Source organism: Silurus aristotelis, assembly GCF_946808225.1.
Source record: "Silurus aristotelis genome assembly, chromosome: 12".
NCBI lineage: Eukaryota > Metazoa > Chordata > Actinopteri > Siluriformes > Siluridae > Silurus > Silurus aristotelis.
Window position 1 is genome coordinate 1,188,884 of NC_139585.1, and position 15,000 is coordinate 1,203,883.

A 15,000-nucleotide genomic window follows, 5' to 3' on the forward strand; every position below is an offset into this window, starting at 1 on the left:
CACCCAAAAAATACACCCACACCACACTAAAACACACACCACCCACAAAATACACCCACATCACCCTAAACCACACCCACATGACCTTAAACCACACCCACACCAAAACACCCACATCACCTAAAACCACACCCACATTACCCTAAACCACACTCACATTACCCTAAACCACACCCACACCACACTAAAACACACCCACATTACCCTAAACCACACCCACACCACACTAAAACACACCCACTCCACCCAAAAACACACCCACTCCACCCAAAAAACCACACCCACATTACCTCAAACCACACCCACACCACACTAAAACACACACTCCACCCAAAAACACACCCACTCCACCCAAAAAACCACACCCACATTACCTTAAACCACACCCACACCACACTAAAACACACACTCCACCCAAAAAACACACCCACTCCACCAAAAAAAACCACACTAACATTACCCTAAAACACACCCACTCCACCCAAAAACCACAGCCACATTACCCTAAACCACACCCACACCACACTAAAACACACACCACCCAAGAAACACACCCACTCCACCCAAAAAAACACACCCACATTACCCTAAACCACACCCACACCACACTAAAACACACATTACCCTAAACCACACCCACATTACCCTAAACCACACCCACACCACACTAAAACTCACATTACCCTAAACCACACCCACATTACCCTAAACCACACCCAGTCCTGTCCTGTCCTGTCCTGTCCTGTCCTGTCCTGTACATGTAAAACAGTGTAGTTGTGGAGTTGTAGGTGAGATTGGATCAGGAGATGCTGTCAGAGGTTGGACCTCCATAATTGTGTTTCTAATACTATCAATTTTTTCAGTGAAGAAATTCATAAAGTCCTCACTACTAAACTGTGATGGAACACAATTTTTCAGATCCCTGATTTGTAGTTAATTGAGCTACTGTACTGAAAAGGAACCTGGGATTGTTTTTGTTGTTTTCTATGAGTTTGCTCAGGTGTTCAGCTCTAGCAGTGATCAGTTGGTCTGGTGATGTTTTCTTTAACTCCAAAAGAGTTTAATAAATCCACGAATGATAACCCTAGGGCATTGTTTACATCATCTACATGAATATTAAAATCTCCTACAAGCAGCACTTTATCAAAACTGATCAAGAGGTCACTCTTGAAGAAAATCAGCGTAGAGTCCTGGGGGTCTGTACACGGTGACCAGAGCGAGGGACAGTAGGGGTTTTCTATGTATGTCTGAAAGAACAACTTTAAGAACGAGCACTTCAGATGATTTAAAGCTGAATCCTGATCTCTGACTGACATTAAGGAGGACACTATAAATGGCATCTATGTGGTTATTTTTTTATGGTGTTTCAAGATAAAAAAACGGCGTTTCGCTAATAAAACTCACAACCTCAGCATGTTTTACTCCACATCATTTTAAACCACACCCACATCACCCTAAACCCCAAACCACACCCACATCATCCTTAACCACACCCATATTCTCATAAACCTCCCCAAACCAAGTCAAGTTTATTTCTATTGCGCTTTTCACAATAGACATTTTCTCAAAGCAGCTTTACAGAAATCAACAGTGAAGGTGAACGATGTGTTTATCCCTGATGAGCAGCCGTGATGAGCGCCCACATCTTTATAAACCACACCCATAACCACACCCACACCACCCAAAAACCAAACACACAACACACTAGACTACACCCATGTCATCCTAAACCACACCCACACCACCCAAACCCCTTCACATCACACTAAAACACACACGTCATCCTAAACCACACCCACACCACACACCTGCTGTGTCCTAAACCACACCCACATCATCCTAAACCACACCCACACCACACACCTGCTGTGTCCTAAACTACACCCATGGCATCATAAGACACCCACTTTTATCACATATAGGGCATGACCAGGACCACATGCTCTTCTTTAATGTTCCTGTAGGTCTTTTTGCAGCTTTCCTGATACGTTTTCTTCTTGTGTGTGTGCATGTGTCTGTCTGTCTGTGTGTGTCTGTCTGTCTGTGTGTGTGTGTCTGTCTGTGTGTGTGTGTCTGTCTGTGCATGTGTGTGTGCATGTGTGTGTGCATGTGTGTGTGTGTGTGTGTGTGTGTATGTGTGTGACTGTGTGTGTGCATGTCTGTGTATGTGTGTGTGTGCATGTGTGTCTGTGTGTCTGTGTGTGTGCATGTCTGTGTCTGTGTGTGTGTGCGTGTGTCTGTGTGTGTGTAGGGGTTCAGGAACGAGTCCTGTAGCCATTCAGAAAGCGCAGCAGGTTGCTCAGGGGTTGGACATGTTGTCTGGGAAAGTTGCGAACGCTGCAGACAAACTGGAGGCCATGACCAACGCTAAACACACACTCGCCAAGAAAGCAGAGGCGGCACAGGTCACACACACACACACACACACACACACACACACACACACACACACACACACACACACACACACACACACACACACACACAGACTCTCTACAACCTTATAGTTTAACATTTACTAAGATTAGGATGAACAGACCTCATCTGTGTGTGTCTTTATGTGTGTGTGTGTGTGTGTGTGTGTGTGTATAGGCCTGGCTAGCTGACCCTGCCTCCGGTCCTGAGGGAGAGGAGCACGTGAAGGCAGTTCTCGCAGAGGCTCAGAACATTGCAGCTCTGTGTGAGGATCCACGTGAATACGACGACATCCTGCGCAACGTCAACGAAATCGCCGCTCTCACCGGCAAACTCTCGCAACTACGCAAAGCGTACGTATCCTAAACGTGTGTGTGTGTGTATTCCAGCTTCGGTCCATCTCTCGCTGATGAATGGATGTCTACCATCTTCTGCATCACTCCAAGGACTTTTAGGAACTTTGGAAACATTTGAGACTTATTTTTGGGGATTCCTCTGGTGTTCTGTAGTAATTGTGTGTGTGTGTGTGTGTGTGTGTGTGTGTGTGTGTGTGTGTGTGTGTGTGTGTGTGTGTGTGTGTGTAGGGGTAAGGGTAATACCCCTGAGGCCCGTGCCCTGGCTAAGCAGATCGCCACAGCTCTGCAGAACCTGCAGTCGAAGACGAACCGTGCTGTAGCGAACACTCGGCCGGCGAAAGCCGCTCTTCACCTGGAGGGGAAGATGGAGCAGGCGCAGCGCTGGATAGAAAACCCCACCATGGAGGACGGAGGCGTGGGGCAGGCTGCCATCCGCGGGCTGGTTGCTGAGGGGCGTCGACTCGCCAACGTGTTACCTGGATCCCAGAGGGCGGAGCTTATGGGAAAGTGTGAGCAGGTGGAGCAGCTGATGGGACAACTGGCTGAACTGAGTGCTCGGGGACACGCTGATACACCACAAGCACACACACTCGCTCAGCAGCTCCAACATGCCCTGAAGGTAACACACACACACACACACACACACACACACACACTCTCTCACACACACGGACACACACAAACACTCATACACACATACACTTACACACACTCGCTCAGCAGCTCCAACATGCCCTGAAGGTAACACACACACACACACACACACACACACACACACTCTCTCACACACACGGACACACACAAACACTCATACACACATACACTTACACACACTCGCTCAGCAGCTCCAACATGCCCTGAAGGTAACACACACACACACACACACACACACACTCTCTCTCACACACACGGACACACACAAACACTCATACACACATACACTTACACACACTCGCTCAGCAGCTCCAACATGCCCTGAATGTAACACACACACACACACACACACACACTATTAAATACATAGACAAATCAAATCGCACATAAATACACACAACACACAGACCTGTAATCTTTACCTCATTTAATGTTGTGTACAATTTATCTGATTAGTCTGATAATCTGACTGTCTGATAGTCTGATGATCTTACCATCTGACTGTCTGATCATTTGTCCGTCTGATAATCAGACCGTCTGGCCGTGACACACTGTTGTGTATTTCAGGATCTTAAAGATAAAATGCAGGAGGCCATGACACAGGAAGTGTCTGATATCTTCAGCGACACCACGACTCCAATAAAGCTTCTGGCCGTGGCTGCTACCGCCCCTCCGGGAACTCCACACCGAGAGGAGGTCCTACACACACACACACACACACACACACTCGCGCACACACACACACACAGAAGATTCTGAGTGCTGTGTATAATTGGTGTTCCTCAGGTGTTTGAGGAGCGAGCAGCAGGTTTTGAGAGTCATGCGGCTCGACTCGGGGCCACGGCTGAGAAAGCAGCTGCTGTGGGAACGGCCAATCGCAGCACGGTGGAGGGAATCCACGCTGCCGTCAAGTCGGCCAGAGATGTCACACCTCAGGTTTGTGTGCTTGTGATCAACACGGCATGACGTTCACTTTACTCCACATGTACGTATGACTGCACGCTGTAATCTGCATGCTGCTTCGTCTCCAGGTGGTATCTGCTGCCCGCATTCTGCTGAAGAACCCGGGGAACCAGGCCGCCCACGAGCACTTCGAGATGATGAAGAACCAGTGGATCGACAATGTTGAGAAAATGACCAGTAAGCTGGATTTTATGATCATATCCGAAGCTCTTGAAGGACGCTGATGTCTGGAGGCGTGTCAGGAGTTGGATTTTATTTCTGTTAATAAAAAAACCTGACCCTTCTTCTGTGAACATCTACTCCAGAGTGATGAGGAGAAACCCAGGATCACAGCAAGCGAATAAATCCATGTGTTCTCAGTCTACCCCTTGTAGCTTTTAGCATGTGACCTATGATTTAGTTTCACACTGCTTCTCGTGTGTGTGTGTGTGTGTGTGTGTGTGTTAATCACAGTTCTGGACAATCTTAGACTGTTTATTGGTATCTGACTAAAGAATCTATAACAGTTTTCATTGTTTTATATTATAAAAACCTGAAACATTTACATCGACGTGTAGTTCTGCAGCGCCCCCTGTTGGAACTCCCTGCAGGTTAAAAAAAAAAAAAAACATGGGTCAATTTATTATTTTTATTTTTTTCTTGAAGTATTTGATAGGTTCTGTTTATTTGTTTTCAAATACTATATGACCAAAAGTAAATGGACACCTGAACTTTCTAGCCATATGTGGTTCCTCTCCAAACTCTTCCCACAAACTTAAAGGCACACAATTGTACAGAACATCTTTGGAGCATTAAGTTTTTCCTTCATTTGAACTTGGAGACCTAAACCTGTTCCAGCATGACATTTGTGCACAAACCCAGCTCCATGAAGATCTGCATTTCATGGGGTTGGAGTGGAAGATCTCCTGCTATAGAGCTTCAACCCTATTAAACATGAATGAATGTGAAGTCTGACTGCACCCCAGACCTCCTCACCTTCTCACCTACATCAGTACCTGCCTTTACAAGAGTGGCTGAATGAATCTCCACAAAATCTAGTGGAACATCTTCCCAGAAGAGTGGAGCTTATTATAACAGTACAAGGAGACTAGATGTGGAACGAGATGTTCGAAAGAAGCGCATAGCATAGGTGTCCACAAACTTTTGGTCATATAGTGTGGATATGGTTTGTAAATATACAGTAATTTGGAGGAATCTTCACCTTTCTTTATTTTTCTCTCAGCTCTGGTGGATGAAGCGATAGACACTAAGTCTCTGTTGGACGCATCAGAGGAGGCCATTAAACAAGACCTGGAGAAGTGTCACGTGGCCATGACCAATCACCAGCCTCAGATGCTGGTTGCCGGGGCGACGAGCATCGCCCGCAGGGCCAATCGGATCGTGCTGGTGGCGAAGCGGGAAGTGGAAAACTCTGAGGAGCCCAAGTTCAGAGAGACGCTGCGGGAGGCGGCCAATGAGCTGAGCGCTTCCATATCACCCATGGTGATGGGAGCCAAGAGTGTGGCCAATAACATACAGGACCCGAGTGAGAGAGACACATACACACACACACACACACACACACACACACACACACACACACACACACACACACACACACACACACACACAGGTTATATAAGTTTAAAATAAATGACCTTCTCTCTCTGTCTCAGATCTACAGAAAGGCTTCATGGACTCTGGTTACAGGATTCTGGAGTCAGTAGCTAAAGTGCGCGACGCCTTTCAGCCCCAGGAGCCTGATTTCCCTCCTCCTCCTCCTCCAGACCTCCAGCAGCTCAGCGTGAGTTACAGAGAGAGACGTTCTTCTGAAATCCTTCATTCGAAACTCATTCAACACCTTATATTCCCCTGAATACCCCCATCGGTGATCTCTAATACCCCCATCACTGATCTCTAGATCTCTAATAACCCCATCACTGATCTCTAATACCCCCATCACTGATCTCTAGATCTCTAATACCCCCATCACTGATCTCTAATACCCCCATCACTGATCTCTAATACCCCCATCACTGATCTCTAGATCTCTAATAACCCCATCACTGATCTCTAATACCCCCATCACTGATCTCTAATACCCCCATCACTGATCTCTAATACCCCCATCACTGATCTCTAGATCTCTAATACCCCCATCACTGATCTCTAATACCCCCATCACTGATCTCTAGATCTCTAATACCCCCATCACTGATCTCTAATACCCCCATCACTGATCTCTAATACCCCCATCACTGATCTCTAATACCCCCATCACTGATCTCTAGATCTCTAATACCCCCATCACTGATCTCTAATACCCCCATCACTGATCTCTAGATCTCTAATACCCCCATCACTGATCTCTAATACCCCCATCACTGATCTCTAATACCCCCATCACTGATCTCTAGATCTCTAATACCCCCATCACTGATCTCTAATACCCCCATCACTGATCTCTGATACCCCCATCACTGATCTCTGATACCCCCATCACTGATCTCTGATACCCCCATCACTGATCTCTGATACCCCCATCACTGATCTCTAATACCCCCATCACTGATCTCTAATACCCCCATCACTGATCTCTGATACCCCCATCACTGATCTCTGATACCCCCATCACTGATCTCTGATACCCCCATCACTGATCTCTAATACCCCCATCACTGATCTCTGATACCCCCATCACTGATCTCTGATACCCCCATCACTGATCTCTAATACCCCCATCACTGATCTCTAATACCCCCATCACTGATCTCAAATAACTAAAAATTGTCTCTTATTTGCTTATTTAAATCTGTGATGTTGATGAGCTGACCCCATGTGAACCCTATCGGTTGTTTCTTGTTAGATTAATGATGAAGGTGCCCCTCCGAAGCCCCCCCTGCCTGAGGGTGAAGTCCCGCCCCCAAGGCCCCCGCCCCCTGAGGAGAAAGACGAAGAGTTTCCTGAGCAGAGAGCTGGAGAGATGGTCAGCGAGCCCATGATGGTGGCGGCACGGCAGCTCCATGACGAGGCGCGCAAGTGGTCCAGCAAGGTGTGTGTGTGTGGGTGTGTGTGTGTGGGTGTGTGTGTGTGTAGGGTAATGTAGGGTGTGTAGGCCAGTAAATTCTTAATTTTTAATGTGTGTGTTTGTGTGTAGGGTAATGACATCATCGGCGCGGCGAAGCGTATGGCCCTGCTGATGGCGGAAATGTCACGACTGGTGCGAGGAGGAAGCGGAAACAAGCGCGCCCTCATCCAGTGTGCCAAAGATATCGCTAAGGCTTCAGACGAGGTCACGCGACTTGCTAAGGAGGTCGCTAAGCAGTGCACAGATAAACGCATCCGAACCAACCTGCTGCAGGTACACACACACACACACACACACACACACATGCACACACACGCAGTTTCAATGCAGTTTCAATGAATAAACTCTGTGATGCCTCTCTCTCTGTCTGTGTGTGTGTGTGTGTGTGTGTGTGTGTGTGTGTGTGTGTGTGTGTGTGTGTGTGTGTGTGTGTGTGTGTGTGTAGGTGTGTGAGCGTATCCCCACCATCAGCACTCAGCTAAAGATTCTCTCCACAGTCAAGGCCACCATGTTGGGACGTACCAACATCAGCGAAGAGGAGTCTGAGCAGGTGGGTTACAGCCCCATAAATACACACAACTGGTGTTTCATCAATGTGGTTTTAGGGATCAGTGATTGGGGTATAAGGGATCAGTGATCTGGTATTAGGAATCAGTGATTGGGGTATGAGGGATCAGTGATTGGGGTATGAGGGATCAGTGATTGGGGTATGAGGGATCAGTGATTGAGGTATTTGGGATCAGCGATCTGGTATTAGGGATCAGTGATCTGGTATTAGGGATTAGTGATCTGGTATAAGGGATCAGTAATTGAGGTATAAGGGATCAGTGATTGAGGTATTAGGGATCACTGATCTGGTATAAGGGATCAGTGATTGAGGTATTAGGGATCACTGATCTGGTATTAGGGATCAGTGATTGAGGTATTTGGGATCAGTGATCTGGTAGTAGGGATAAGTGATCTGGTATTAGGGATAAGTGATTGAGGTATTAGGGATCAGTGATCTGGTATTAGGGATCAGTGATCTGGTATTAGGGATCAGTGATCTGGTATTGGGGATCAGTGATCTGGTATTAGGGATCAGTGATTGAGGTACAGTGAGGAAAATAAGTATTTGAACACCCTGCTATTTTGCAAGTTCTCCCACTTAGAAATCATGGAGGGGTCTGAAATTGTCATCGTAGGTGCATGTCCATTATGAGAGACATAATCTAAATAAAAAAATCCAGAAATCACAATATATGATTTTTTAACTATTTATTTGTATGATACAGCTGCAAATAAGTATTTGAACACCTGTCTATCAGCTAGAATTCTGACCCTCAAAGACCTGTTAGTCTGCCTTTAAAATGTCCACCTCCACTACATTTAATATCCTAAATTAGATGCACCTGTTTGAGGTCGTTAGCTGCATAAAGACACCTGTCCACCCCATACAATCAGTAAGAATCCAACTACTAACATGGCCAAGACCAAAGAGCTGTCCAAAGACACTAGAGACAAAATTGTTCACCACCACAAGGCTGGAAAGGGCTACGGGGAAATTGCCAAGCAGCTTGGTGAAAAAAGGTCCACTGTTGGAGCAATCATTAGAAAATGGAAGAAGCTAAACATGACTGTCAATCTCCCTCGGACTGGGGCTCCATGCAAGATCTCACCTCGTGGGGTCTCAATGATCCTAAGGAAGGTGAGAAATCAGCCCAGAACTACACGGGAGGAGCTGGTCAATGACCTGATAAGAGCTGTGACCATTGTTTCCAAGGTTACTGTTGCTAATACACTAAGACGTCATGGTTTGAAATCATGCATGGCACGGAAGGTTCCCCTGCTTAAACCAGCACATGTCCAGGCATGTCTTAAGTTTGCCAATGACCATTTGGATGATCCAGAGGAGTCATGGGAGAAAGTCATGTGGTCAGATGAGACCAAAATAGAACTTTTGGGTCATAATTCCACTACACGTGTTTGGAGGAAGAAGAATGATGAGTACCATCCCAAGAACACCATCCCTACTGTAAAGCATGGGGGTGGTAGCATCATGCTTTGGGGGTGTTTTTCTGCAAATGGGACAGGGCGACTGCACTGTATTAAGGAGAGGATGACCGGGGCCATGTATTGCGAGATTTTAGGGAACAACCTCCTTCCCTCAGTTAGAGCACTGAAGATGGGTCGAGGCTGGGTCTTCCAACATGACAATGAACCGAAGCACACAGCCAGAATAACCAAGGAGTGGTTCTGTAAGAAGCATATCAAGGTTCTGCCGTGGCCTAGCCAGTCTCCAGACCTAAACCCATTAAAAAATCTTTGGAGGGAGCTCAAACTCTGTGTTTCTCAGCGACAGGCCAGAACCCTGACTGATCTAGAAAAGATCTGTGTGGATGAGTGGGCCAAAATCCCTCCTGCAGTGTGTGCAAACCTGGTGAAAAACTACAGGAAACGTTTGACCTCTGTAATTGCAAACAAATGCTACTGTACCAAATATTAACATTGACTTTCTCAGGTGTTCAAATACTTATTTGCAGCTGTATCATACAAATAAATAGTTAAAAAAATCATACATTGTGATTTCTGGATTTTTTTTTTTAGATTATGTCTCTCACAGTGGACATGCACCTAGGATGACAATTTCAGACCCTTCCATGATTTCTAAGTGGGAGAACTTGCAAAATAGCAGGGTGTTCAAATACTTATTTTCCTCACTGTATAAGGGATCAGTGATTGAGGTATAAGGGATCAGTGATTGAGGTATTTGGGATCAGTGATCTGGTATTAGGGATCAGTTATCTGGTATAAGGGATCAGTGATTGAGGTATTAGGGATCAGTGATTGAGGTATTAGGGATCAGTTATCTGGTATAAGGGATCAGTGATTGAGGTATAAGGGATCAGTGATCTGGTATTAGGGATCAGTGATTGAGGTATTTGGGATCAGTGATCTGGTATTAGGGATCAGTTATCTGGTATAAGGGATCAGTGATTGAGGTATAAGGGATCAGTGATTGAGGTATTAGGGATCAGTTATCTGGTATAAGGGATCAGTGATTGAGGTATAAGGGATCAGTGATCTGGTATTAGGGATCAGTGATTGAGGTATTAGGGATCAGTGATCTGGTATAAGGGATCAGTGATTGAGGTATTTGGGATCAGTGATCCGGTATAAGGGATCAGTTATTGAGGTATTTGGGATCAGTGATCTGGTATTAGGGATCAGTGATTGAGATATTAATGAAGTGTGCTTACTGCCAATGAGCTGCTTCCTTCAAATTGACATGCCCCCTGGTGGTCAGAGAATCATGTAATAAGTGCGTGTGTGTGTGTGTGTGTGTGTGTGTGTGTGTGTGTGTGTGTGTGTGTGTGTGTGTGTGTGTATAGGCAACAGAGATGTTGGTCCACAATGCTCAGAATTTGATGCAGTCAGTGAAGGAGACAGTGCGCGAGGCCGAGGCGGCGTCCATCAAGATCCGCACTGACGCCGGCTTCACACTGCACTGGGTCCGAAAGACCCCCTGGTACCAGTGAGGAGGAGGGACGACACACACACACACACACACACACACACACACACACACACACACACACAGGTTCAAACCCATCTGATGAGCGACGGTTCCACTTTCACATCTTTTTCTATGGTTTGTAATAAATGGCGGTGAAATCTCCACTCTATATTTCGTTACTGAAATCCTTTAACACTGATTTATTCTCATTCTCTGAATGTCTGAACGTTATTCATTACCAAGATGTTTTATTTTTTTTTACCCTCAACTCTGTGCCAGGAACAGAACATGCCCTCTTTACATCCATAAACGTGTTCTGATGCTGATTTCTTTACCACATTATCAAATGCGCAGTATTTTTTTTTTAAGCACTACATTTATTAATTTTTTATATTTTATTTAAACTTCTGTTTGTAACATTGAAATGTCTATTCAGTCTAGTCCTGAAATTAGCCCCGCCCCCTAGCTGGATATATTGCCCCGCCCATTTCCCATGTAATTATTACTGTACAAGTCTGTACTTGTTAATATTACTTTATATGCGAAGAGAGAAAAATATTTACAGGAGGAATGGAGCAGCCATATTCTCTATTAATAATAATAATAATAATAATAATAATAATAATAATAATAATAATAAATTAAATGTGATATTGTTGATTTTCAGGCCGCTACCTTGCGATAACACAGTTTTTGTTTTCAGCAGTTTAGCCTCTGGGTTACTGATCAGAAGGTTGTGGGTTTAAGCCCCAGTATTACCTATAGGCTGCTCATGGGGCCCCTGAGCAAGGCCCTTAACCCCTTAGTGCTCCAGGGCTGCTGTATGTGCAGCTAAGATCACTGGGATATAAAAAAATAAGAATTTGACTGTGCTGTAAAGTACCGTTCTTCCCTTTCATTTGCGTGTCTTGGAACACAGTGTGTTCTGTACGTGTGTGTGTTCAGTTTAGTATCAAATGTTCTTTTTCTTTTTTTTTTTTTTTATAAAAAAAAAAAAGACAGAAGCAGCATCATGGAATTCCTAAATGTCCGGAGAAATTCAGGTGTCGGAATTCTGATTAATTCATGGAAATATGGGAACAAAGCGACAGGAGTTTTAATCTCCTGTGTGGCAAAAGTGGCATTTTATTAGTTTTATTTTGATTATGATGTATTTTTTCAGTTTTTTTCTATTTGAGGTATTATTTTTTAAACTAAAAAGAATGAGTTTGTAATAACTCTAATAAGAATTTGGCTTGGTGCTTTTTCTAGTGTATTTAACACACACACACACACACACACACACAAGTTTGATCAGTAAGTGTGTGTGTGTGTGTGTATAGAGTCTATGCAGTTCTCCTGTGGGTTATTCGGGTGTTTTTCGCTGTTGTATGATGCGATTATGCACAGTGTGAATGTAAATAAGATCAGTGTGTGATGTACCGCTCGCTCACGTGCCTTATATTAAACCAACACAAACACGTCTCAACTCAGCTGTCTGTGTGTGTGTGTGTGTGTGTGTGTGTGTGTGTGTGTGTGTGTGTGAGAGAAAGAAATAGATTTAAACAGGATTATAGTGATTAATGTTCAGCACAGTAGAAGAAATGAAAGCAGGGGAAATAAACAAGGGGGCCATAGAGGGGGAGGAGGATGAAAATAAAGAAGAAATAATAGGAATAAAGAAGGAGGAGATTTGACAAGAAGAATAAATAAAGAAGGGAATAAAAAAGCAAGAATTGAAGTACAAAAATAATGACTAGACGGGAGGATGAGAATAAAAGTGGAAGAGAATTATAAAGGAAAGGTGGCCACCGATGGCACTTCTCTTCTTCTGTGTTCTTTCCAGAGCTCTGGATTCAGGTGCAGGCAGTCCACCCATGTGATCACAACATCGTCCAGATCGAGAGATGTGGAACGATAATCATGGTGCCATGGTCATCATCAGCCCCTGTGTGTTGATCCATTTGCCCCTTCATGGACTTTCCAAAAGGGTGGTGCTGAAATGGTGCTGTCTGTTCATTACCCTTTTGTAGTTATGTGTCAAGTCAAGTCAAGTTTATTTCTATTGCGCTTTTCACAACAGACATTGTCTCAAAGCAGCTTTACAGAAATCAACAGTGAAGGTGAAGGTGTGCGTTTGTCCCTGATGAGCAACCGTGGCGACAGTGGCAAGGAAAAACTCCCTTAGATGATATGAGGAAGAAACCTTGAGAGGAACCAGACTCAAAGGGGAACCCATCCTCATATGGGTGACATCAAGAGTTTGGTCATAAATCTTTCAACAATACAGAACAATTTGTGATCATCATAGATCCAGCATCAGCTTCTCCATGCCAGGGCCTTTAAACACTCGGCATCTACTTCTCCATGATCATCCATAGGTCCATAATCTTCACGAGGTGGGACGTGACTGGAGCTGGCCAAACCTCAGGATGCCTCGGGATGGGGAGAGAAAGAGAAGCAGTGGAGAGGAATTAGCGTAGCTGCTGTTCATGATATTAACAGCACAAGTTGATAATGTGCATGTAATCATATATTCTGGAGCACAAGGTTATGATGTGATGTGTGTGATGTGTGTTATGTGTAGGCTTTGCTAAAAAGATATGTTTTTAATCTACACTTAAACTGGGAGAGTGTATCTGAACCCCGAACACTGTCAGGAAGACTATTCCAGAGTTTAGGAGCTAAATGTGAAAATGCTCTACCGACTTTAGTGGACTTTGCTATTCTAGGAACTACTAGAAGTCCAGAGTTTTGAGATCTCAGGGAGCGTGACGGATTGTAGCGTGTTAAAAGACTGGATAGATACATGGGAGCCAAACCATTTAGTGCTTTATAAGTGAGTAGCAGTAGTTTGTAGTCTATTCGAAACTTAATAGGAAGCCAATGTAGGGACGATAAGATTGGGGTTATATGATCGTATTTTCTTGACCTAGTAAGAACTCTTGCTGCTGCATTCTGAACTAACTGAAGCTTGTTTATTAATGATGCAGGACATCCACCTAGTAATGCATTACAGTAGTCTATTCTAGAGGTCATAAACGCATGGACGAGCTTCTCTGCATCAGATATAGATAACATATTTCTTAGCTTAGAAATATTTCTAAGGTGAAAGAAGGCTGTTTTTGTAACTTGATTGATGTGATTTTTAAAAGATAAGTTGCTGTCTAAAATAACTCCCAGGTCTTTTACTGTTGAACTAGTAGTGACAGAACAACCGTCTAAATGCTGGCTGAGATGCTGGAGCTTCTGTATACTGGTTTTTGGGCCGATGAGCAAAATCTCCGTCTTATCAGAATTTAATAGCAGAAAGTTATGGGTCATCCAATCTCTTATTTCTTTAACACACTCAGTTATGCGAGCTAATTGAGCTGTATTGCCTGGTTTAGATGAGATATATAGCTGAGTATCATCAGCATAACAATGGAAGCTAATTCCATGCCTTCTAATAATATTTCCTAATGGAAGCATGTATATTGTAAAAAGCAGGGGTCCCAGAACTGACCCTTGTGGCACGCCATAATTTACTAGCATTATCCTGGATAGCTCTCCATTTAAATCTACGAAATGGTAACGATTGGACAGGTAGGATTTAAACCAGCTTAATGCCTGTCCCTGAATGCAGATGTAATTCTGTAAGCGATCGAGGAGAAGATCATGATCTATAGTGTCGAACGCAGCACTAAGATCTAGTAAAACTAATAGGGAGATGTAGCCTTGGTCTGAAGCTAAAAACAGGTCATTAGTGATTTTAACTAGAGCAGTTTCTGTGCTATGATGGGGCCTAAAACCTGACTGAAACTCTTCAAAGATATTGTTCTCCTGCAAGTGGTTACATAACTGGGCAGCGACAATCTTTTCTAAAATCTTAGACATAAATGGGAGATTTGAAATTGGTCTGTAATTCGATAGCGTGTTTGGATCCAGATTAGGTTTTTTAATGAGGGGCTTAATAACTGCTAACTTGAGGGATTTAGGGACATGACCTAACGATAGTGAGGAGTTAATAATATTGAGAAGAGGCTCACCAGCTGTATATAACACTTCCTTCAGTAGTTTAGTGGGAATTG

At 44.3% G+C, this 15,000-nt stretch overlaps 1 protein-coding gene across 2 annotated transcripts in view; it reads left to right on the plus strand.

The window, feature by feature from the left end:
* vclb (vinculin b) overlaps window positions 1-12,419 on the plus strand; it is a 13,876-nt gene extending 1,457 nt beyond the window's left edge. The window contains exons 3-14 of one of the 2 annotated variants that reach the window (XM_083557438.1): window positions 2,252-2,405; window positions 2,593-2,768; window positions 3,000-3,390; window positions 3,993-4,121; window positions 4,212-4,361; window positions 4,457-4,565; window positions 5,611-5,913; window positions 6,044-6,171; window positions 7,234-7,419; window positions 7,525-7,728; window positions 7,901-8,005; window positions 10,827-12,419. In XM_083557438.1, coding sequence (XP_083413564.1) covers window positions 2,252-2,405; window positions 2,593-2,768; window positions 3,000-3,390; window positions 3,993-4,121; window positions 4,212-4,361; window positions 4,457-4,565; window positions 5,611-5,913; window positions 6,044-6,171; window positions 7,234-7,419; window positions 7,525-7,728; window positions 7,901-8,005; window positions 10,827-10,973 — 2,182 coding nt within the window. In that variant the 3' untranslated portion in view covers window positions 10,974-12,419. The other variant, XM_083557439.1, reaches the window with a different exon arrangement.
* Window positions 12,420-15,000: the final 2,581 nt, after the last annotated feature.